Below are 26,578 nucleotides of genomic sequence, written 5' to 3' on the forward strand. Positions count from 1 at the left end.
CAGATGAGCACATCTGTGCTCCAAAAAAACTATATGAAATTCAAATAAATAATACCATTTTTTCATGTCATGAAATATTCCTTTGATGTTTTTCAACCACTGAAAAATGTAAAGATCAGGAGCTGGGGTTGTGGCTCAAAGGTAGAGCGCTTCCCTGGCATGTGAGGCACTGGGTTCGGTCCTCAGCACCACATAAAAATAAAATAAAGGTATTGTGTCCACCTACAACTAAAAAATAAGAATTTTTTAAAAAACGTAAAGATCATTCATGGTTTGAGGGCCAAACATAGGTGGAGACCGTATTTGGCCTTCAAGCTAATTTGTGTAATTCCTGTTCTTAAAGTTTCTGATCTGAAGTGCTGGGCAAAAAACACCCCCTCTGACAAACATCATGTTTCTGCTAATGATACATAACAGAAAATTCTTTTTCTTCTCCCCTTCCAAAATCTGAATTCTATGGAAAACAGGTGTTTTAGGGTTTTTTGCTTTTTTTTTTGCAGCACTAGGGATGGCACCCAGGGGTGCTCTACCCAAATCCTTTTTAAATTTTTATTTGGAATCAGGATCTTGCTAAACTACCCACCCAGGCTGGCCTCAAACTTTCAATCCTCCTGTCTCAGTCTTCCCAAGTTGCTGGGATTATCAGCACCTGCCATTGTGCCTGGCTGTACATGGGAATTTTTTAAAAAGCCTTGGTGATTGCTAGGCAGTCAGAACTGGGGCTGAAATTCATGTTAATAGTTATTCTTATTCCGCAATTACTTACACTAAATCATTTCTGGGGCCCTGGGATGGAACAGGAAGGGTGATGGTAAAGGGTTTTCTCACTGCTGCATTAGGGCCTGATGAGGGAGAATGAGGCTCTGTGGACAGACGCCGAGGCCTTTGGGTCAACCTTTAGTTTGTTTGATTGATTGATTGATTGACTGACTGACTGATTTATCCATCCATTTATTTATATATTTATTTTACAGTGTTGGGGACTAAAACCAGGGGTACTCTACTATTGAGCTATATCCCTAACCACTTTTATTTTTGAGACAGAATCATGCCATGTTGCCCACTCTGGTCTCAAACTTGGGATCCTCGTAACTCAGCCTTCTCAGGATTACAGGTATACACCACTGGGCACAGCTTTAGAAAAGAGTTTTAATCAGTGCTGCTAGATGCAAGACACAAGGCTAAGCAGTGAAGGACATATAAAAGGTCCCCAGTCAAAGCAGGGAGGAAGCTGACTTAAGAGCAGAGAGAAGGGCTGGGGTTGTGGCTCAGGGACAGGGCACTTGCCTAGCACTTGTGAGGCACTGGGTTCAATCCTCGGCACCACATAAAAACAATTAAATAAAGGTATTTAAAAAAAAAAAAAAAGGCGGAGAGAGCTCCAGTGACGGGGGAATGGCCCTTAATATAAAGGAAGAGAAAGTATGTGTACTGGACTTTAAAAATAAGTAGGATTTGGAGGCAAAGATATGTGTAGGAAAGAAAAAAGGAGAGATAAGAATAAAATGTTAAAGGGTAACACATTAGGAAGTAAATTTTTAAAAAGCAGATTAAGAAGCACGAAGAAAACCAGGAGAGCCAAGCTGCCACTGAAACCAAGAGAAGAAAAGCATTTGAAGGAGTAAAGGGTCTAATACTCTTAGCGTGACTATTGAGGGAAAAAATAAAAGGAGGTCAAAGCACAGAACAAATAGGAGTTCTCAGCAACTTTTTTCAGTGACAGAAGTGAGAGGAAGGCTGGAGGGAACTGAACAAAACACAGTTCAAAAGGGATGATGGTAGGAAAATGGTTGCATATAGTATTTAATGAGAGCAGAGAAATGGATCCTCATTTTGTAATCAAAACAAAAAATCACTCTATGAAAGATGCAGCTATCTTCTTAGAAACTTGCTTTAATATGAAACATTCTATCAGGCAATTGTTTCTTACATGGGTTAAGTTCTCATGCCCTTTGAAATCAAAGGGCTCAATTTTTGTTGTAAGATCAACCCTTTAAAAATGCTGTACCTATCATAAACAATTCAACAAGATATAACCAAGAATTCAAAAATCCTTTCTGGAAGTGACTTTTAAAACACACATAGACACTCAATAAATGGGTAAGTATCCTATTCAACTCCTAAGCGCATTACTGTCTGTCTTTCCTTCTTTCCTTTTAAATTTTTATTTTGACACAGTTTCAAACTTACAGAAGACTAACGAAAAGGGTGAAATAAAAAATTCCTGAATATTTTCATCTTTCTTTTTCCATAGCCAATTTGAGAAAAGCATTCCTTTAAAAATGAAGAAAAAAGAAAAGCATTCCTTGGCTGAACTTCCTGATTTTTGTTCTTTATTAATGTGGATATTGCCAATAAATTTTGGCCATTTGGTTTAAAAACAGCTGGGGCTCAAGTAGCAAATATTTTCTACAATTGTCCCAAATTGTAGAACAGCAATACAATATAGCTCATTTAACAGAACTCCTGTTTAAAATGTACCGACCGGCTTCTTTGATCTGTAGGTAGATATATTCCACTACCTATGCCTCATTCTCTCTTTCCTCTCCTTCTGAGACTCTAGTTAGATACAAAGTGGATCTTCTGACTCTTATCTTGTATGTGTCTTATTCTTTCTTTTGTGATTTTTATCATTCTCTCTGTTCACACTGCATTCTGATAATTTCTTTTGATGTAACTTCTAGTTCACTATTTCTATCTTCAGTTATGTCTAATATGCTGCTAAACTCACCCACTACATTTCATATAATCCTTCCCTTCCCCTCTCCTTCCTCTTTCCTTTTCTTTCTCAATACTAGGAATTGAACCTAGGAGAGCTCTACCACTGAGCAACATCCCTAATCCTTTTTTTTTTTTTTTTTTTGGTAATGAACCCAGGGGCACTTAACCACTAAGTTACATCCCCAGCCCCTTTCTGTATTTATTAGAGACAGGGTCTTGCTGAGTTGCTGAGAGCCTCTAAGGCCTCACTAAGTTGCTGAGGCTGGCTTTAAGTTTGTGATCCTCCTGCCTCAGCCTCCTGAGCCCCTGGGATTACAGGCATGTGCCACTGCACCCGGCTCCTAATCCTTTCTATCTTTTATTTTGAAACAGGTCTCCCTAAACTGCAGAGGTTGGCTCTGAATTTGCAATCCTCTTAGCTCAGCCTCCCAAGTCACTGGAATTATAGATATGCACTACCCCATCTGCCACCTGCCACAGTTCTAGCATTTTATTTCGTTCTTTTTCAAAACTGCTATTATCATTTTTCTTTTTTAAAAGTTCTCGATTCCTTGATAAAAATTTAAGATTAGCTAGAGAAAAACATCCCAGTTTTGTTCAAGGAAATCAGGTTGATCTTCATGACTGAAGGTCAGAGAACTATAATTATGGGGTTTTAGCTTCAGAGAGAGAAAATAAAACATTAAAGGCAAGGAGAAATGGAGAGATAATTAGCATAATTTCATAAAATATAATTTTTAGAACTAATCAATCAATATGTACAATATATTTTCAAAGTAGGTTTACTTTATTGCTCAATAAGATGATTTACTTTATTGCTCAACATATGATTTTTGTCTGTTTTCTAGCAAAATTTAATCATTATATGTGTGAAATCGATAAAGGCAATTTACTTTTGAAAACAAAAAAGCTTATAAAGAAAGTGACATTTGCTTAGTGACTTTACTTATATAAGATTAAAATCTCAAGCCACAGACATATCAGGTAGTAAAAATGATACCATAGCTATAGGGAAAGTCAAAAGATATTAAGTTCAATTTGCTGTTATTTATCCTGCTACCAGAGTGCAACAGAAATTTACTAATAAGACATTCAATGAAAAACTTCCTGAAATTTTTGAGTTTTGAGGAAAAAAAAATCTAAAAAGCCAAGTGATTAAAAATTATTTTCAAGAAGAATATATAACATGGCTGAATATGAAATTAGATAATAAAAATCAGATAATAAAAATTTTTTTCTTCCTCAAGTAAAATAACATACTTTCGTTTGTAATATTGGGGAGGGCCTCACATATGCTAGGTAAGCAATGTACCACTCAACTACATCCTCAGTCCAAAATAACATATTTTATAAGTGCTACTATTCCTTTGCAATTATTAGTATCTTTTTTCTGGCTAGGGATCAAACCCATGGCCTTGCTCATGCTAAGTGCTCTACCAGCTACATCCCCAGCCCTCATTAATACTCTTGGATTCTGGTCCAGCATAAAGGAGTTCAGAAGTCCCCATTCCATTCTAATAACAAGTAAAATGCTGAAAAGACTAAAAAAACAATAACTCTTTTTAGATCTTCAGAGAAAAGAGGTCACAGGATAAACTGCTATCCCCCAAACTGAAAACACACACAGGAGGATACAATGAATCACAACTTACCACAGCAGAAAGGAGAAACTTCCAGAGTAGGAAACTCTAAAAAGCAATTGACACACTGCTGGATCCTGTGTGTGTGGACAAGTCTAATAGTAAAAAAACACTACAACAGAAATACACAGTAAAGCATTTGCCTAGCATGTGCAAGATTCTGGGTTGAACTCCCAGTACTGCAAAACAATCAAACAAACAAACAAAAAAAAAACTACAAAAAGCCTACAGCTAACATTATACTTAATGGTGAGAAACTTGTAGCTTCCTTGCTAACATCAGGAACAAGCAAAGATGTTTCCTCTCACCAGTGCCTTGAAATCTTAGGTAAGCAGTAAAACAAGAAAAGGAAATAAAAGATACACAGATTGAGAAGGAAGTAACAAAACTGTCTTTATTTGCAGACAACGCGATTATCTGGGTAGAAAATTCAAAAGAATTAGACCCTCTTGAACTAACAAGTAATTATAGCAAGCTTGTGGGCTATAAGATCAATTCACAACATTCAATCACTTTTCTTTTTTCAAATTTTTAATTGTTGATGGACCTTTATTTATTTATTAATTTATATGTGGTGCTGAGAATCAAACCCAGTGCCTCACACATGCTAGGCAAGTGCTCTGCCACTGAGCCACAACTTCAGCCCTCAATCACTTTTCAGTGAACAAGTGGAGTTTACAATTAACAATAGTATCATTTACATTAGTATCTCAACAGTGAAGTACTCAAATGTAAACCTAACAAAATATGTGCAACATCTTCTACCTTAGAAAACTCTAACAAAACATATCAAAGAAGAACTAAATAGATATTTCATATTCATAGATAGGAAGACTGGATACTGTCAAAGTATTAGTTCTTCCCAACCTTATCTGCAGATTTAAAACAATCTCACTCGAAATCCCAGAAAGGTCATGTGCAGTCATGCATACCTCTCATCACAGCTACTCAGAAAACTGAGGCAGGAGGATTGTAAATTTGAGGCCAGACTGGGAAACTCAGTGAGAAGTTGCCTCAAAATAAAAACAGGGCTAGGGATATAGCTCAGTGGTAGAACATACCTGGGTCCATCTATTCCCCAGGTTCCATCCCCATCAAAAAAAAAAACAAAAAAAAAAAAAAAAACCAAACAACTCAGAAAGCTATATTATGGATATTAACAAAGTGATTCCTAAGTTTATATGGAAAGACAAAAGACCAGAACAGCCAATTCAATACTGAAAGAGAACAAAGTCAGAAGATTGATACTACCCAACTTTGAGACCAACTACAAAGGGACAATAATCAAGACAATGTGGTATTCACAAAAGACACCTAAATGCTTGGAACAGAATAGAGAGCTCCAAAAGGACCCACATCAGTTGACAAACTGATCTTTGACAAAGAAGCAAACCTCATCATTTCTCTGCAGATCTAAAAAGATCAAAATAATCTTCTGTTTCTTTCTTTTTTTGAGGGGGGGACACTATTGGGGACTAAACCTAGGACCATTCTATTTTTCAGCTATAACCCCAGCCCTTTAAAAAAAATTTTTTTTGTAGATGGACACAATACCTTTATTTGTTTATTTTATGTGGTGCTGGGGATCAAACCCAGTACCTCATGCATGCTAGGCAGGTGCTCTACCACTGAGCCACAACCCCAGTCCCCAGCCCTTTTTATTTTATTTTTGAGACAGGATCTCAGAAGTTCTCCAGGGAGCCTTGAACTTGCAAGTCTCCTGTCTCAGCCTCCCACAATAGCTAGGATTGCTGGCATGTGCCACCATGTCCAGCAAAATTGTCTTTTCAACAAATGGTACAGGAACAACTGGACATCCACATGCAAAAATATAAATCCAAATAGCAACCTCACTCTCTTCTCAAAAATGAACTCAAAATAGATACAGACCCAAATTTAAATGCAAAACAATCAAACTCCTAGAAGATTACATAGAAGAACACTTAGACAACCCTAGATATGAGTAGATAACCCTAGAATTCATAAGCAGGACATCATTAAAAACTTATGCTCTGTGAAAGACAGTATCAAGAGAATAAGAAGTCAAGCTATAGACTGAGATAGATCCTGCTCTTCCTTTTTCATCCTTCCCCTTCACCACATCTCCTTACAGAAATGTGTCTTTACAAAAGACACATGGGATAGAGGATTGTTATCCCCAAAACACAAAAAAACTGTTTCAAGAAAACAACTGATTATAAAGTAGCTAAAAGATCTGAACAGATACTTCACCAAAGCTGAAATATAAGATGGCAAATATGTATATGAAAAGATGTTCAACATCATCATTAGAGAATTCAAGTTAAAAAATAATGAGATACCACTATAAATCTATCAAACTGGCCAAAACCCAAAACAATGACTATTCCAAATGCTGGCAAGGAACTCTCAATCATTGCTGGTGGGAATGCAAAACAGTACTATAGCCACTGTGGAAGACAATTTGGCAGCTTTTTTAAAAAACTAAACATACTTTTACCATATGATTCAAAAATTGCACTCCTTGGTATTTATTTATCCAAAGGAAATAAAAACATATCTGTACAAAAGCAGCACAGAAATATATATGGCTTTATTCATAATTGCCAAACTTTGGAAGCAACCAAGATGTCATTCAATAGGTAAACAGGGCGAAGGTTGTAGCTCAGAGGAAGGGTGCTCATGAGGCACTGGGTTAGATCCTTAGCACCACATAAAAATAAAATAAAGGTATTATGTTCACCTACAACTAAAATATAAATGTTAAAAAAGTAAGTAAATTATTAAATAAATTGTTTCATCCAAAGAAATACTATTCAGTACTAACAGAAATTAGCTATTAAGCTATAAAAAAATATGCAGGAAACATAAATGTATAAGTAATAAATGCATACAATCACGTAAAAGAAGTCAATCTGAAAAGGTTACATGCTGTAGGATTCCAACTATCTGATATTTTGGAAAAGGCTAAATTACGGAGGTAGTAAAAAGGTCAGTGGTTGACAGGGGCTGAAGGAGAGGGAGGATACACAGGCAGAACAGAGGATTTTTAGGGAAGTGAAACTGCTCTACATGGTACAACAGTGGTAGACACACGCCACTTATACATTTGTCCAAATCCACAGGATGTATAATACTAACAGTGAATCCAAATTGTAAACTATGGACTTGGGGTGATAATGATGTGTCAATGTAGGTTCACCAAGTGCGACAAATGTACCACTGTGGGGCAGCAGGGAATGCTATGCATGTGCACAGATGTAGTATAGGAGGACACTGTTTTGCTCAATTTTGCTGTGAACTTAAAACTACTCTAAAGTCTATTAAATACTTTTTAAAATGGCTACATAGTTCTAAATCTTACCTCTTTTCTCTCTTCCCTAGAAAAAGTAAAAATTAACTTTTTTCAACACTTCAAAACCAAATACTCACTCAAAACAAGCCCCTCTACACTGAGCGCTTAAAAACTTAATTATGTCTTTGTTAGTCTTTTGAGAGACTGACTGAAGAATTGCAAAGACAGTAATATGGCGGGGGCATTTTTCTACTTTCTGACCTCGGTAGTACTTGTGTTGTTTATGATTATTTGTTAAACAGGGCATACATGCTTTATGGATATATTTTTTCAACAAAAAATAATAGTATATTTTTTAAAAAAAACAAACTCCCTTGTAAAAAAATTCTCTAAAGCGAACAAAACAAAGATCTCATTTAAATCAATTCTTTCTTTGAAATATTTTTTTAATTGTTGATGGACCTTTATTTTTATTCATTTATTTATATTTGATGCTGAGACTGGAACCCAGTACATGATTGGTAAATGCTCTACCACTGAGCCACAAACCCAACCCTTAAATTTATTCTTCATGAACAATGCAAAATATCAATGCAAAAAATAACTGGTTCATTGAAAAGATAAACACAAAACTGACGAAAGTTTGGCTAAGTTAATCAGAAAAAAAAGACAGAAGATTCCCGTCCCCCATCCCCCCAAAAAAAAGATTAGGGATGAAAAAGGAGACTTTACAACAAACAACATTGAAATTCAAAGGATCACTAAGGAATATTTTGAAAAACTATATGGCAACAAATTGGAAAATCCAGGATAAATGGACAAATTTCTGGGCACATGTGACTTATCAAAACCAAGAGGATATAAAAACTCTAAGTAGATGAATAATTCAAGTAATAAGACTGAAGCAGTAAGAAAGAGACTTCTAACAGCTAAGCACACACCTGTTATCCCAGGTACTTAGGAGGATGAAAAAGAATTCTAAGTTCCAGGTCCACGTGGGCAACTGAACAAGACCTTATCTCAAAATAAAAACTGAAAAGGGATGGGGATGTAGCTCAGTGGTAGAGCACCCATAGCTTCCACTCTAGTACTGAAGGAAAAAAAAAAAGTCTCCTAACAAAGAAAAGCACAAGTCTGGATGGATTTACTCCTGAATCTTACCAGACTTTTAAAGAACTAACACAAATGCCCCTCAAACTATTCCATAAATTAGAAAGGGAGAAAACACTTCCAAACTCATTCAATGCAGCTATCATTATCCTGCTACCAAAATCTGGTAAGGACACAACCAAAATTAAAAACTATTGACCAGGATCCATGGTGCAAAATGCATGCAAAAAACACTAAGGGGGAAAAAAAACTGAATTAAATACTTGCATTTCAGGGCTGAGGCTATGGCTCAGTGGTAGAGCGCTTGCCTAGCAGGTGTGAGGCCTTGGGTTTGATCCTCAGCACCACATAAAAATAAATAAAATAAAGATATTGTGTTTAGTTTACAACTAAAAAATAAATTTAAAAAATACTTGCATTTCAATAGCACATTAAAAAGATCATACATCATGATCAAGCTGGTTTCATTCCAGGGTTACAAAAATGGTTCAACATATACAAATCAATAAAGGTAACATAATTCATAAATAAAATCAAGGATAAAAATCCCCATGATCCTCTCAATAGACATGGGAAAAGCCTTTGATAAAATTCAACATCCCTTCATGATAGAAGCCCTGAATAAATTAGGTATAGAAGGATCATACCTCAACATAATAAAGGCTACATATGATGAACTTAATAGGGAAAAATGAAAAGCATTTACTATAAGATCAGGAACAAGATAAGGGTGTCTGCTCTCATCAATTAACATACAAAAATCTATAGATTCTTCTTCTTTTATTTATTTATTTATTTTAATTTTTTGGTAGTACTGGGGACTGAACCCAGGACTTCACACATGCTAGGCATAGGCTACATCCCCAGCCCTCTCTTTATCTTTAATTTGAGAGAGGGTCTCACTAAGTTATCCAGGCTGGCCTTGAACTTGTAATCCTCCAGCTTCAGCCACCTAAATTGCTGGGATTACAGGTCTGCACCACCACACTATGCAATCAGTAGCTTTTATATACACCAGTAATGAACCTGCTGAGAAAGAAATCAGGAAAGTAATCCCATTCACAATAGTCACACACAAAAAATAAAATACCTAGGAATATCTAATTAAGGATATGAAAGACTTCTACAATAAAAATTACAAAATATTGAAAAAATAAATTGCAGAAGGCACTAAAGATAGAATGATATTCCATGTTCATGGATTTGGAGATTAATATTATTAAAATGGGCATACACATCTACAGATCCAATGCAATTCCCACCAAAATACCAAAGATATTCTTCACAGAACTAGAAAAAACAATCATAAAATTCATATGGATACTCAAAAGACCCAGAATAACCAAAGCAATCCTGAGCAAAAAGAGCAATGCTAGAAGCAACACAATATCTGATTTCAAAACACACTACAGAGCCATAGTAACAAAAACCACATGATCCTGGTGTAAAAACACACATAGACCAAAGCAGCAAAAATAGAGGACCCAGAAATAAATCTATGCACCTTTAGCCAACTGATTCCCCCCAAAAAGTACCAAAAACACACTGGAGAAAGGACAGTCTCTGCAACAAACACTTCTGGGAAAAACAGATATCAACATGTAAAAGATTAAAACTAGATTCCTATTTCTCACCCTATATAAAAATCAACTCAGAAGGACCAAAGATCTCTAAGGCCAGAAACGTTAAAACTATTAGAAGAAAACAACAGGAGAACCACTTCAACTTATTAGCACAGGCAATGATTTCCTGGACAGATTCCAACAGCTCAGGGGAAAAAAGCAAGAACTGACAAATGGGATTACATCAAATTAAAAAGTTTCTGCACAACAAAGTAAACAATATCCAGAATATATTTTTAATATACTTTAATTTTAAAAACCCAACAGTCTCATCAAAAAATGGGCAAATGACCCCAACAGACACTTCTCAAAAGAAGACATGCAAATGGCAAATAAATATATAAGAAAATGATCAATATCTTTGGTCATCAGGGTAATACAAATAAAAACTACAGTGAGATTCCATCTCACTCCATTTAGAATGGCTATTATCAAAAAAGGAAAACTACAAAATTCTGGCCAGGCAAGCCTACAAACCCAGCTACTCCAGAGGCTGAGATGAGAGGATATCAAGGTTAGTCTAGGCAACTCAGCAAAACCCATTCTCAAAAAAAAAAAAAATTAAAAAAGGGGAGCAGGGCTGGGGATGGGGCTCAACTGTATAATGGCCCTGGGTTCAATCCCTAGTGCCAGAAGAGAAGGGAAAAAAAAAAAATGCTGGTAAAGATGTGAAGAAAAAGGAACCCATGCTGGGTGCAGTGATGTACATCTATAATCCCAGCCCCTGAGGAGGCTGAAACAGGAGGACTGTGAGTTCAAAGCCAGCCTCAGCAACTTAGTGAGGCCCTAAGCAACTTGGTGAGACCCTATCTCTAAATAAAATATTAAAAAGGGCTGGGGATATGGCTCAGTGGTTAAGCACTCCTGAGTTCAATCCCTGGTACCAAAATAAAATAAAATAATAAAAAAAGAAAAAAGGAACCCATATACACTGTTGGTGGGAATGTAAATTAGTACAGTCATTGTGGAAAAAAGGATGGAAGTTTCTCAAAAAATTAAAAATAGAACTACCATATGATCCAGCTATATATCTCTCCTGGGTATATATGTGAAGGAAATGAAGTCAGCATACAGCATACAAAAGATATATCTGCATTTCTAGGTTTATTGCAGTATACACAACAGCCAAGATATAGAATCAGCCAAGGTGCCTATCAACAGGTAAATGAATAAAGAAAATATGAAATACACACACACACACACACACACACACACATACTGGAGTATCACTCAGCCATAAAGAATAATGAAATCCTGTTATATGCAAGAAAGATGGATGGGACTAGAGGAATCATGTGAAGTGAAACAAGTCAGACAAAAAAACAATTACCCATGTTTTCTTTCAGATGTGGAAAATAAAAAATAAAATAAAGATGACCTGGAAGTAGAAGAGGGACTTTTAGAAGCAGGAAGTGGGGCTGTGGGAAAGCACAAAAGAGGGGACAGTGAGAGAGGGTAGAAGGGAGGGTAGATAAAATGAAATAAGGAATGTACATTAGATGCTTGTATGGAAATGTCACAGTGAAACACATGAATCTGTACAATTAATATATGTTAATAAAAAAGAAAAAATTATTCATTCTGACTGTTCTCTTAAGGACTCTAAAACAGAGATGGGACCAAAATAAAAATAAATAAAATACCTGAGTGACTTCCATTCACACCTTTCAAGAAAAGTCTCCATGTGGTGAAAGAGTTAAAACAATTGCAGGCAAAAGGATCAAAAATTAACATAGTTAGTTTAATATTCTCTTTCCAAATCAGAGACTTATTTTTGAAGTAGAAAAGGCACAAATTCTTCTCCCTTGTACTTGGCTTATATTTTCCAAATTTTTTTAAGTGCCTAAGGAAATGGTACTTTTACTGCGTCCTTTGATTTTGGACCTGCAGTACTTACCATTCCTTTTCAAATACCTGACCGAGCCTTTATTTGTGCCATACCACCTTCTCTAAAGAGTACAATATAGGGCTCAAATGCCACCTCTTCACTGCACTCAGATGCTTTGCTTGTGAGCAGTTAATATTATATCCCTGTTCAACTGGCTGAGGGCAAAATCTTAGAAAACTGACTCTAGTGCTTTTAAGCCATTTCATAACCCCCAAGCAGACTGCCATTACTTCTCTCTCCTGAAGCTGGCAATTAATGACCCTTCTACTTCCAGCTAGGGAGGGAGCTGTTATTCCCCTGCAGTATGTCTCTAGGTCAGCAGGAGTGCTCCAATTTCATGGTGATCACTGACTACGGCTATCCAAACAGTATCTTTGTTGCTATCTCCTAGAAACAGAATGTCTCTGAGGGGACAACATCCTATTAATTTGGCCTAGCTAATCTTCACTAATACATCTTCTTTTAGAACTGTCAGTCTGCCATTAAAAATAATAATAATAATTGAATATTTTTTTTTCATTTTCTGCTTTCAATAATACAGGAGAATCATCCTTTCATTTTTAATTCTTCATTCAAAGCCTGTCTTAGGGGAAAAAAAATCTTATTTTAACTGGGGATAACCAGATGCTAGTCTATTACAGCTGCAACAACTTTAAAAAGCTGTACAAAAGAAAAATGTGGCTTCCACCTCCTAAAGCCATTAGATTTTTTTTTTCTTATTAAGGTACCCAGAATACAATATTATACTGAGCCAAAAGGACCAATTTTCTTCATGGAGTAGAATAGCAATTGGCTGTTACTCATTAAATTCTTACAGTAATGAGCAATGACTTTCTTTCTTGTTTTGTTTCTCTTTGAATAGTTGATGAAGTTGACTTTTTTTTCCCAAGGCTACCTCCTAGCATCAGCATCCCTGATCTTTGGCCTATGTAGCTATTAATATGCTGCACACATATACTTGGTTCCTTAACAACCAATGCAGTTAACCTTTCTGTTTATTCCAAGTCAGTTCCTATCTTATTAGTGAAATTGATTTTTTCTTTCTTAACATAATAATTTAATCTGAATCAAAAACATATATATATATATATATATATATATATATATATATACACACATATATATGTACATATATATATAAATTTTTTTTAAAGATAGAGAGGGGAGAGAGAGAGAGAGAGAGAGAGAGAGAGAGAGAGAGAGAGAGAATTTTAACATTTTATTTTATTTTTTTTAGTTATCGGCGGACACAACATCTTTGTTTGTATGTGGTGCTGAGGATCGAACCCGGGCCGCACGCATGCCAGGCGAGCGCGCTACCACTTGAGCCACATCCTCAGCCCCTATATATAAATTATATATATATATATATATATATATATATATATATATATATATATATATATATACATACACACATAATTCACTGGTTTTCTAAATTCTTTTTTGTTTGTTTGTTTCAAGGGCTTGGGTCATGGGTTTTCATGTTCTCATTGAGAAAAACAAGTCCATTTGTGGTAATTCCAAAAGACAGTATACTATAGCTACTTTACAAATATATAGTTATTACCTTGTGTATTTGGTAGGAGATAACTATGCAGCCCAAAATTTACCATAATTCTCAAAGAAAATCTGATTTCCTTTTAGGTGTAAGATTATCTTTTCTGGAGCTAATGATTAAGGAGTAAAATATTAGAATTTATACTAAAAAACACTTTGTCCTAACTACCTGTATTTAAGGTACTTCTCTTATACTATTTGACACCATCATTTTATATGTATCTGCCTGTTAATCATCTATATTCCTCAAAGACAGGAAACTCCTAGAAGGTAGGGATTATGTAATAATGACTATTTCATCTTCAAGGCACAGGGTCTAGAAGATGGTATACAATCATGTTAGTGTTAGTATTACATTCAATGTAAAAGTCTGCCCTTTTTTGAAGGGAAGTGCAGGGCTGGGTATTGAACCTGGGGCCTTGCAATGCAACATACCTGCTCTACCACTGAGCTATACCACCAGCCCCCAAAGGCTAATGAATTAGTCATAGTTTTAAACTACCTAACACACAACATTTAAGAAACAAGTTTTAACTACACATTATCCCAATTTAGACAGATGTGCCCAGTTTCAAATATCAATAATATCTACCTGAACACTAAGCATTCTTACAGGAGACAGCAAAAACCATGCTCTATTTGTGGGTTTTCCATCTTTTTATTGATTCCAGTCACTGTTACTAGTATGACCTTTGGCAAATCACTTTAACCCTAGAATATCTCATACATGAGAGATTAAAATGGGAAATTAGACTAAATGGTCTCCTAGTATCTCCCTGGGTCCAGCTCTAAATAATGATTAGGCATACATTAGTAAGGTACTTCCGGTATAACTAGTGTAACAGTGCTTGCTAACACTAGAGGGAGCTACATTCATGTCATCACTGGGGTAGTCTGGGAGATTTCAAGAAAAAGCATCTTTAAATGGACAACTAATTTGCCAGAATGAGAGAAACTCAATATGGAGTGAGGGATCCATACTGTAGATAGGGCCATTCACAGGCTCTCAAAGCTCTGCAGGCCTCACTGGCATCGATACATTGTTTGGGCTTTAATTTTAATCCCCTGAGAATCAAGCTGGCTTTGAGCTACTCCTAAAGATTTCTTTCCTATTCAGTCTATTTTCTTTCTTAATCAAATTAACAACAACAAAATCAAAGTAATTAATGATATTGTTGGAAATTTCCCAAAGAAGGGAGAGAGAGGAAGAGACTCATACCACACTGAAGCTATGGCCTGGGAAAAAGTTAACTAATTAGGAAAACAGCACAAAAAGAGGAAAATATCAAGGAAAAGAAGGAACTGCTACAGCTCTGCAGCGTGGATGCTGGAGTACCTGCTGTGGATAGCCCACTAGGCTCTTTGAAAAGAAGCTCACAGCTGCTGGGCAGTGATGTCACAAATTAGAGGCAATGGGGTCACATGAGTCATTTGGAAAGAAAACCCTCAAATGATGAGATAACGGAATGGAGGCTGGAGTAGAGAAAATAAAAGAAAAAGCATTTCTAAAGCTGAAGCTTATTCTCTCTCCTGTCTCTGAAAAACGCCCATGGCCTTGAAAATGTTTGACCTAAACCATTACAGAACAACTGAAATGAACAATCAAAAAACTCTCCCTTAGAATCAACGGTTTCTCATTGCCCAGGGTAACAATGGTCTGTTAACCTGACAGAAAGGGCATAAATCATGGATATTACAGAATGTAGTCTGTGGGAGAAAGATAAATGCAATCCCGAAGAACCCCTTCTATTTAAATTTCACAGGTTAATGCAACATTCAGAAAAGCATAGCTTCAACAGTCAGAAATGGACCACCTACTTTTTAGGACATAGACTGTTCCTGAGTAAAAACAGACTATACAACAACTTAGGAAAGTGACTTTGTGGGTGAAGAGGAAAGTCTACTAGAACAAGACAAACAGTTCTTTTTCACTTAAAATAAACGCAATCTCGAACCTGCAGAGGTTAAGTACAGAGTAAAACGCTTATTCCTATGGACCTAATTAGTCGAGATACCCCATCATTTCTTTCTGTTGTCGACTTTGCGGTGCTGGAGATGAAAACCCGGGTCTCAGAAATGCTAGGCAAGCTCTCTACCACTGAGCTGTGCCCCTCAGCCCCTCATTTTTTCTGTTTCTATTCTTTTTTTCTTTTTCCTGAAGTGCTGGGCAATGAACCCCAGGGCACTTTACTACTAAGCAGCAGCCCCAGCTCTTTTTTATTTTATTTTGAGACACGGTCCCATTAAGCTGACCAGTCTAATATCAAACTCGAGATTCTCCTGCTTCAGCCTCCCAAGTAGCTCGGATTACAGATGTGTGCCACTGTGCTGGCTCCTCTCTCATTTTTTCTTAAGTCACCAATTTCAAGTACCAAGGCATTAACAGAGTCGAGAGGATTTCCACTTTTTTAGAACATTAAAAAAATTAATAGCCCTTTTAATCAATGATCCTCATGAAAGCATGGAAAAAAAATATACTCTACTGTTAAAAGGAGAACAACTTGTTTTCCTCTCTTATGTAGGACACCATGCCGAAGGATTTCCAATTCATTCTGCTTCATACTGACCTTTAAAATGTTCCGGCCATCAAATGACTCTCTTTCTTTAAAGATATATTTGCCATCCGCTGTGTAGAGATTGTACCTGCCTTCAGCTGTAAATATTCCAAAGATAATGTTAGAGGAGAAGCTTGGGTTATGTATCTGTTTATATTCTCTTGATTTCTATAGGTACACAGATGCAACTAGCAAATGTTCATGTACTACCTGGAAAGTGGCATAATATGATGGGCAAAACAACAGGTTATAAATCAAGTGATGGTTTCTAGAGTCAGCTCTGTCACCAACTCATTCAATACACATTTATTCATTCAACATTCTCCAAATACTTACAGTACATATTTAATAACTTTGTAACTAGCTACATTCTTAAGGAAATTATTTCTCCTCCATGGACCTCAGTTCTTCCTTACAGAGTCAGAGGTTGAGATGAGACTGTGTCTCCAAAGGTTCCTTGCCATCTACAAATCCAAGATAAGCTGCATGTAATTTTAAGTGTATAAAAATACACAAAAGTTCACACTCTGGTCAAAACTGATGGCAATGAGGCTTGGGTTGATTTAAGCACTCCCCTTGAAGGAAAAAGAGTCCTTTAGTTGTAATCAAAGGTATCCTTACAAACATTCTACACAGAATACAGAAAATCTATGACCTTGGCCTAAACAAAGCCACGTTCTAGATTCTTGTGTCAATGTAGGCTGATATCCCAAAAGATGTCCTTAAAAAAGAAGAGGAATATCAAAGGAAAGGCAAATAGAAAAAGCAACACATCATTTCATGTCCTTTTCAAATAAAAATTCAATACAGAGAAGAGTACAGGGAAGAGAAAATTCAAAGCATTCTTAAGAATTATTTAACTTTCAGAATATTTTCTGAAATATCAAATCTTTCCTACCTACTGAGAGATCTTCAAAAATTATCATATTTTCACCTTTGAATGTGTTCTTTTGATTATTCAGATGTAGATAATACCAGGTCAAAACTGATAAAAATTTATCCAGAGTTTTAACAACTCCACAAATATATTGAATTTTATCTAGACATATAGGTAACTGTGTAACTATTTCTCTAATGAGAAGTATTCTCCTAACTAAGAACCCAATCCCAAACATATTTTACAATTAAAAATAAATTTCCTGGGAGACAGAGATGTAGCTCAGTGGTAGAGCACTTGCCTAGCACATGTGAGGCCCTGGGTTCAAACCCCATCACCATTAAAAAAAAAAAAAAAAAAAAAAAAAGTTCCCTGTTAAGAAAAAGAGAACATATACAGTTTTAAAAGAACAAGTAAATTATTACCAGTATCTAAAGATTGAAATATTTAATGACAAGTTCAAAATCTGTAAGTAGCATTAACCATCAGGGAAATTCTAATCCAAACCAAAATGAGGTTATACCCCACAAGGATAGCTATAATTGGAAAACACACACACACAGATAATAGCAAGTACTGATAAAGATGTGAAGAAACTGAAATGGTCAGACACTGTTGATGGAAATGTAAAATGGTGTAGTCACTTTGGAAAGTCTGGCACTTTCTTAAAATATTATGCATAGAGTTATCATATGACCCAGGAATTCCATTCCTAGATATATACCTAAGGGAAGTAAAAACAGATGCCCCTACAAAAACCTGCACACAATATTCATAGTAGATTATTTGTAAAAGACAAAAAGAATAAACAATACAAATGTTCATCAACTGGGGAATGGATAAAATGTGATACATTCATACAAAAAAATATCATTCAGCAATTAAAAGGAATAAAGTACTAATACATACTAAAACATGGATAAACATTGAAAACATTATGCTAAGTGAAAGAAAGCAGTCACATACTGCATGATTCTATTTACAGGAAATATCTATAACAGGCAAATCCACTGAGAAAGAAAGTGGACGAGTGGTGCCTAGAATTAGCATTGGGGACAGGATGAAATAAGGAGTGACTGTAAAATTTATTGTCTTGTTGACAGGGTGATGGAATGTTCTAAAACTGATTGTGGTGATGGTTATACGACTCTGACTATGCTAAAAACTTACCCCCAGCCCAACTGTGACAACTAAAAAGATCTTCAGACAAATCTAAATATCCTCTGGAGGTAAAATCACACCCAGGTGAGAACCATTGGTCTCAACTCACACACACACACATATATACGTACACACATACATTACATACATACACACATGTACATATATACATATACACATTTATTTATTTATTTATTTATTTATTTATTTATTTATTTATTTATTTATTTTGCAGTGCTAGAGATCCATTCCAGGACCTCACAAACACTAAACAGGTACTCTACCACGAAGCTACATCTCCAGGCTTGAACCTACATTTTTTTATTCATTGAATCTGGCAACCCCATATGTGACTGAAATAAAAGATATGGAAGATAAGCTAGATATGTCACTGCCCATTTCTACTAGGTTCATCAAAACAAGTTAATAGATCTAGAAGTAAAGATACATCAGAGATTCTAGAATGGCCATTCCATTTAAAACTCCAATACCATAAGGCCTTACTGATCACAACTGTGCTACAGCTCCTTTTTGTTTGTTTTTGTGGAAATGGGAATTGAACCCAGAGACAACTTACCACTGAGCTACATTCCCAGTCCTTTTTATTTTTTATTTTGAGATAAGGTCTCACTAAGTTGCCCTGAACTTGCAATTCTCCTATCTCAGCCTCCCTGGTGGAAGAAGCAGAGTGCACTGCCAAGCCTGGCTGTGCTCAGCTCTGTGAGGACTTACCGTTGGGGTCTTTCCTGAACAGGGTATTCATGACTGTAGCATGCAGTTTCACACTATTCCACTCTTTCACTGTTAGTCCAGAAGCCTGAAAGCGTTCCAGCACTCTATCAACTAATTCCTGCAGCCTGGAGAAATTGAAGAAAGAAGTACAAAATGTTAATAAACTCCTGACCCATGACTACTAATTCAACAATGTTCAAGAAGCATCTGCTCAACACCAATCACTGCACAAAGCCCCTCATCAGAGGAGAAAGAAGAGCTCACTGTCTTGTCAAGCAGACAGACACAGAGACAAACAGTTATAATACACACACACACACACACACACACACACACACACACTATGGTGAATGCTGAGAAAGCATTCAACTCTACACAGAAGGCCAGGTTTCCACAGGAGGTTTAAACACCGTCTTGAAGGGTCATTAAAGATTCATAGCAAAACCACAGAAGATGGGCACTTGAAGCAGAAAAACTAGCACGTGCACAGACACCAAGGCATGCAAAATCACAGCATTTCTAGAAAACTTCCAATTATTTAATACACCTATTACAGAGGGAGAGAAGAAGGACAATGGAGAGGAGCTGGATACGTAAGCAATGATCAGACCACAGGAGCCACAGAAGACTTTTAGCAAGGAATGGTGTGATCCATTGTCCCATTTCTGAAAGCTGATTGTGGCACAGTGCAAAGAGGTTTAGGCGGGGAAAAGCAGCAGCACAGGGTCAGTGAGGCAACTGCTTGCTGGGAGAAATAACAGACAGGACGTATGGGCACCGTGCTAAGCACCGTGCATATGCTGAAAGATTCAACCCTCACAAAACTTATTATCCCTATTTCATTAATGAGGAAGCTACAGCACAAAGAAATTATGAAACTTGGTCAAGGTGATACTAACTACAATGGGACAGATTCAAAATTAGAATATGTGGGGTTCAGGGATAACTCAGTGGTATAGAATTCATGTTTAGATCCTAAGTTTGATGCCCAGGACTGCTGGGAGTGGGGGAAAGGTGGGGAGAGCTGTTCTGCTTCCTTACATAGTTACCTTAATTTTTCTGGTTATAAAAATCATACATGCCAGGCATGGTGGCACATGCCGCTAATCACAGCAATTCAGGAGGCTGAGGCAGAATTGCAAGTTTGAGGCCAGTCTGGACAACTTAGTGAGAGCTTGTCTTAAAAAATAAAAAGGTTGCGGATATTAGTTCGGTGGTAGAGCAACTCTGGGTTCAATCTCCACTAGCAATAGTAGTAATAACAACATTAATAATAATAACAATAAATGTTCATTAAGGAAAATGCAGAAAAGCATAAAAAGGAAAACACAACCTCATAAACACAAGTGTTTATGTGTGGTGGTTAAGTTATATAATCAGAAGAACAAATAAGATACAGTGAGTTTTAAAGTTTCTAACTGGGCAGGGGATGTAGCTCAGTGGTAGAACACTGGATGTGCCAAGTCCTGGATTCCATCACCAGTACCACAAAAAATACACCAAGTTCCTGATTAACCCACACCATCAAAGAACCATAAATTTTGGAAATACTTCTAAACACTGCAGCATAAGTCTGGATATAACCATGTACTTCAAAACCTACCTCAATTATAACCACGACAGAATGATGCCTCAACTTTTTTTTCTCTATTAGAAAGGAGAAGGTGGAAAGCAAGTCAACTACACAAAACATGAAATAACTGAATAGAGTAACTGAAAGATATGAGATTCCAGCTTTGTCTTTCAGAGAATTAGGATTTCTGCCAATTTATTGACTCAGAATTTTTTAAAGGATTAAAGTCCTATAAAACCTGCTGTTTTTAAATAGGAGGAAATGATGCACAGCCAGGCTGTGCTGCTCAAAGTCAGTAACTGAGGAACCAGGATCCGTCGCTGGTGACTGGTGAGCTCTGTTATTACCTCACTGTGCTCCATAAGGTGGGCTCTTTTTTCCACATGCACTACTTTATTACTGCATAAAGATTAATGTGTAATTGACACATCACTGGTGCTCAATAAACAGTTGAGGCATGCATGCATGTGTGAATTTATCAATGCCAAATATTTTGGAGTGCTATTAAAAGAACTTAAGGGTACTTGGGAATAATCACTAAATTTGGGGTTGATACTATGGACACTATATCTGACAACATGTCACTATATTTCTGACAGTATATCCTTTCAGTCTTACTTCAATGATCCTTTCCTGATTGACTATGAATAAATCTTGAAGATTCCTATGCCTCTGCTTCTTTATAAGCAAATTAAAAATAAAAGAGTTGCTATGACAAAAATTATTCTTAAGCAGCTTTATTGTGTAGGTAGTAATTTGGGCATGAAAACAGATGACAGGTATAAATACATTAAATTTAAGCTCTTCATTTAAGGCTGTAAGTGCCACATAGCATAAGCATCCAGAGTCATCTTTACAGATATGGAATTTATTCTGCGAATGTTCACTGACTCCCTAAAGTCCAGCCTTTGGTTTGGCTTTTTCCCTTCAATTTAATTCAGTTTTATTTGATTAGTACTTCCTAAATGCCTATTATATACAGCCAATATGTTAGCCACTACAAGAATTTTTAAAAAAACTAAGCAAACATAATCTGTTATCAATAAATCTACAGTCTATTAAGATAACAAACATTTTTGGTTTTGTTTTTATTTTTTATAAGACTATAAAGTAGACTCTGGTAATGAAATAAACAACATAAAATCCTTCAGGTAGGGCTGGGGACATAGCTCAGTTGGTAGAGTGCCTGCCTCACATGCACAAGGCCCTGGGTTCAATCCCCAGCACCAAGTATATCAAGTATACCCAAATAACATTTGCCTGCTATCCAACATTATATGTGGTTATGTATGCATTCATTCAGAGATGGGGTCTCGCTTTGTTACTCAGGTTGACTTGAAACTATCCTTTCTCTCACCTCCTGCCTAAGCCTCCTGAGTAGCTAAGACTACAGCCACATGACACTGTGCCTGGTCCAACATTGTTTTTAATTTTTTTTCCTCTTTCTCTCTCTTCCCACTTTTGAGGGGAACACATGAATGTACAAATAATTTTGTAATCTGCTTTTATTATTTAACACTCTACAGTTAACATTTTTCTAAGATAATATTTAGTTAATCCATAGTATTCTCTATTCTATAGATGTTTTGCAGTTTATTTCCCATCAACCTGAGGGTTTTTTGTTTTGGTTTGGTTTTTGGTTTTTAGTTAAGCTAGGAATAGAACTCAGAGCCCTGTGTATACTAAGTAAGCGTTCTACCACTGAGTTAGACTTCCAGCTCTGATTTGTACTGCTGCTAATGTTACAGTTTAGATATGAGGTGTCTCCCGAAAGCTCATGTGTGAGACAATGCAAGAATTTCCATAGGTGAATGATTAGATTTTGAGAGGTGTGACCTAATCAGTGGATTAATTGATGGTGCCAGGTCTCTGAGGAGTAAAGAAGGAATGGGGTCGGAAGAGTAAGTAAAGGAATTAGGTTCATCAGAAGAAATGTGTGCTATTCTTTAAAATAATAATAATAATAATAATAATAATAATAATAATAATGAAATCAAGTGGGGTAGAAGATGTGAAAACAGGTAAATTGTGAGGGGGAAGAAGGAAAACACTGATGGGTTGGCTGCATGATCTAAGTGAGAAGTGTGGAAACCATTCTTCTAGAGGGGCAAGGGGGTATGGACTTCAAAGAATGACAGAACAGCCACTGTATTCAGCATCTAAAGTCTAAAAACTGACTAGTAGGTACTGAGTAAAAGGCTTCTATCTCCTGAAATTCTTAACCTGGTTGTGCCTTACCAAAGCCAAGGATGCATCAATAACAGTAGGTCCACCGTCTCAGCTGTTTCCAGGAGAAAATCTGATCTAAATGGCCTGATCCTTTTAAGAGTCATGTACTTTACATTCAATCGTTTTAAGGGACCCTTGCATTTATAATATATGAAAGCATACGCAGGAGATTGACTGTGTGTATTTTCATTATAACATGCTCTGTCCCCCGTGCCTCTTGTATTGAGTTGTGTCTCTTCACACAAAGCAGCATACAAGACTGAATGAACCTTTAAAAAGGGGTCACATCTTACTTCTCTATCAACTGGCATAGCCTTGCAAAATACCTTGTACAAGGAAGGCATTTCAGCTTTTAAATTGAATTAAATAAAAGGTAAGTCTTTGGGCTGGGGATGTAGCTCAAGTGGTAGTGCGCTCGCCTGGCATGCGCGCAGCCCGGGTTCGATCCTCAGCACCACATACAAACAATGATGTTGTGTCTGCCGAAAACTAAAAAAATAAATATTAGGGGCTGGGGATGTGGCTCAAGCGGTAGCGCGCTCGCCTGGCATGCGTGCTGCCCGGGTTCGATCCTCAGCACCACATACAAACAAAGATGTTGTGTCCGCCAAAAAAACTAAAAAATAAAATATTAAAAAAAATAAAATAAAATAAAAAATAAAAATAAATAAATAAATAAATATTAAAAAAATTCTCTCTCTCTCTTTAAAAAAAAAAAGGTAAGTCTTTGAAAATCGTGATTTGGGAGGAGAAATTTACAAATCTTCTTGAAATAATACAAACATGGCTCTTCCTATGAAGAGAAACAGACAATATAAGAAACAAAATAGAGCAATAAAAAGAGCTGGGAATTACTCAAAAATGTGATTGGTTGATCCCACTAGTAGATTCAGCAGGTATTTCACCTTTTTAACTTACAAAGCCTTGACAACAGGAAGTGTAAAGGCCAGATGTGTGGGAAAATAAAGGGTGGATTCACCTTCTCAGCCCTTAGCTCTCCATTAATATGACGACAAATTAAGTCTGAGCACTGTCTTCAAAAGTTTTCTATAGCTCTTATTTTCTTCCAATCTCAAACCAATTATTCTCTGTGCTTGGAGATCTATACCACTCAGGGTTTAACCTCTGAAGCAGAAGGTAAACATGTCCAATGGAAACAATCAAGGTAATAACTTCATCAATTCTTTCCCAGTGACCACTCTTTTTCTCTCTTGGGAGCCACCAAAAACTGGGTAGACCAAAACTGTGGAGTCTCTGCCACATGTATATTAAAACAGAAGTAAAGTCCTATTTTAGAAAAAAAATCACTATTTTGTTCTTGTTGAATGAATGGCCACAGCACAGACTTTCGTTTTACAACAGTAAGAGTTTAAAGTGCATAACTGCCTAATAGCACTTATCTTACACACATGCTGCAAAGACGAAATACATATGATTTTGTGTGTGTGTGCATGCACATGCACATGCAGTGCTGTGAATCAAACCCAGGATCACATGCATGCTAAGTATGCTTTCCACCACTGAGATACACTTGAGGCCTGATAATATGATTTTAGTGCCAGACAACAGTAAATGCTAATGAAAAATTAAGTTGTCGTTTCCCAGAAGCCATGCACTCTAACAACAGTACCAACAAAAGCATCAACAAAAATTAAATAAGTCCCATCACAGAATATATGAAAACAAGTGAACAAAGGTCATTCTAAGTGGCTATGATGTCCTGCTAACAAATTAATAAAGGATATACAAGTCAATGATTTTAATACATTTAATTTAAAAGTCAATCAGGGCTGGAATTATGGCTCAGTGGTAGAGTGCTTGCCTTGCATGTGCAAGGCACTGGGTTTGATCCTCAGAACCAAATAAAAAAATAAACAAAGTTTAAAAAAAAAAGAAAAAAGAAAAAATGTCAGTCCCAAAGAACTGAAAACAGCATAATCCACAATAGTCAGAAGGTAAAAACAATCTACATGTACACCAAATGATAAATGGGTATAAAAAACATAGTATATCTCCATATAAAGTCTACCTGGGCCTCATTAAAATTAAAAGCACTAAGTTGTTTTTTCCCTCAACTTCCTGGCAAAAGTTATTTTCTCTCTAGACATCCTCATTCTGAGAATGAAAACTGAAAAGCTACTACCTGGCCCAGGTGAGCACCAAGAAAACAGGAATTAAGGCATGTTCTCTGGCTAGCACAGCCTCTCCTGGCTTTTGTTTGTATAAATTGTAATGCTTCTATAGAACCCACAGAGAGACACGAGTTCCTTCTGCTTTTCTGAGCAAACTGCATTAAATTCATTTTTCCTTTTTATATCATTTGCTTATTTCTTATGTGGGTGAGTGACCAAACCCAGTCAGTTGGGATTTAGGCAGATATCCTGGCTTGACTGCTGTTAACAAATAAGACATTATACAGACACAAAAAGGAGTGAAATACTGATACATGATACACACGAATCTTAAAAACATCCTGCGGGCTGAGACACAGCTCAGTAGCATGTCTAGCATGCATGAGGCCCTGGGTTTAATACCCAGCACTGAAAAAATATGCTAAAAGAAAGAAGCCAGACACAAAACATCACACGTTGTATGTGGGGAGCCATTCTCACACGTGACTGGGCGACTCCCGGTTTGGGTCTGAGGCGTTCTGGCTGTGTCAGAGCTTTCCCGGCCCTCTCCTGATGAGAGAACCCGTCCGTGTGGGGTGTGACTGACCACTGACCCCGGGGGCCCAATCTCTGACCCTGACCTTGGAGTGCGGCCCCCCCTCAACTTTCATTGGATGGAATTCTCCCCTGAATTTCTTGTTCCCCAATAAAAGGCTACTCCCTGGTGTGCTCACTCTCTCTCTCTCCTGCTAGCCCTGAGTAATCCTTGCTGCCCTGCAGGGCGGTTAGACATCACAACCAGAGAGGGGAGCCGTCTCGGACCTGGTCATAGAAAAAGGTAACTGAGGCTGTGTGTTTTATTCCAATCTCTGCTAGCTAACTTTTATGCCAAGAACCTCATTAATGAAACCATTGTGCTGGCCGCATGGTGGAGTTGTAGGAGTTGTTTTCTATTTATAGAATATTTATAGAAACACCTAGACTAGGTAAACCTATAGGGACAGACAGACTAGCAGTTGCCAGGAGGCTGGAGGATAGAGAGACATTACATTTAATGAATATGAGATTTCCTTTTGAGGTAATAAAAATGTTCTGGTCCTAGATAGTGATAATGGTTGTAAACTATACCAAATACCATTAAATCATACACTTTTAAAAAAAAATGTCCTTCCGTAGTTGTAGATGGACATAATGACTTGATTTTTATTTATTCATTTTAATGTGGTGCTAAGGATTGAACCCAGTGCTTCACACATGCTAGGTGAGCACTCTAACACTGAGCTACAACCCCAGCCCTAAATCATACACTTTAAAATGTTTTAAATGGGGCTGGGGCTGTAGCTCAGTGGCAGAGCGCTTGCCTAGCATGGGTGAGGCACTGGGTTCAATCTGTAGTACTGCATAAAAAAATAAGCAAATAAAATAAAGTCATGCTGTCCATCTACAACTACAAAAAAATTTTTTTAAATAAAATCAATGTTTAAAATGATAAATTTATGTTATGTGAAATTTTATTACTTAAAAA

At 36.7% G+C, this 26,578-nt stretch overlaps 1 protein-coding gene and 1 non-coding gene across 2 annotated transcripts in view; both read right to left on the minus strand.

Moving 5' to 3' along the window:
• Window positions 1-26,578, minus strand: part of Ascc1 (activating signal cointegrator 1 complex subunit 1) — a 94,202-nt gene that overhangs the window by 18,751 nt on the left and 48,873 nt on the right. Inside the window, exons 8-9 of the mRNA XM_077105512.1 lie at window positions 19,141-19,265; window positions 16,383-16,468 (exon numbers count right to left, since the gene is read on the minus strand). Of these exons, the coding sequence (XP_076961627.1) occupies window positions 16,383-16,468; window positions 19,141-19,265 (211 nt within the window). The remainder of the gene's footprint in view (window positions 1-16,382; window positions 16,469-19,140; window positions 19,266-26,578) is intronic.
• On the minus strand, window positions 5,933-6,005 carry Trnaa-agc (transfer RNA alanine (anticodon AGC)). Its single transcript has one exon. It is a non-coding gene; the product is annotated as a tRNA-Ala (tRNA).

Source organism: Callospermophilus lateralis, chromosome 15 (assembly GCF_048772815.1).
Source record: "Callospermophilus lateralis isolate mCalLat2 chromosome 15, mCalLat2.hap1, whole genome shotgun sequence".
Classification (NCBI taxonomy): domain Eukaryota; kingdom Metazoa; phylum Chordata; class Mammalia; order Rodentia; family Sciuridae; genus Callospermophilus; species Callospermophilus lateralis.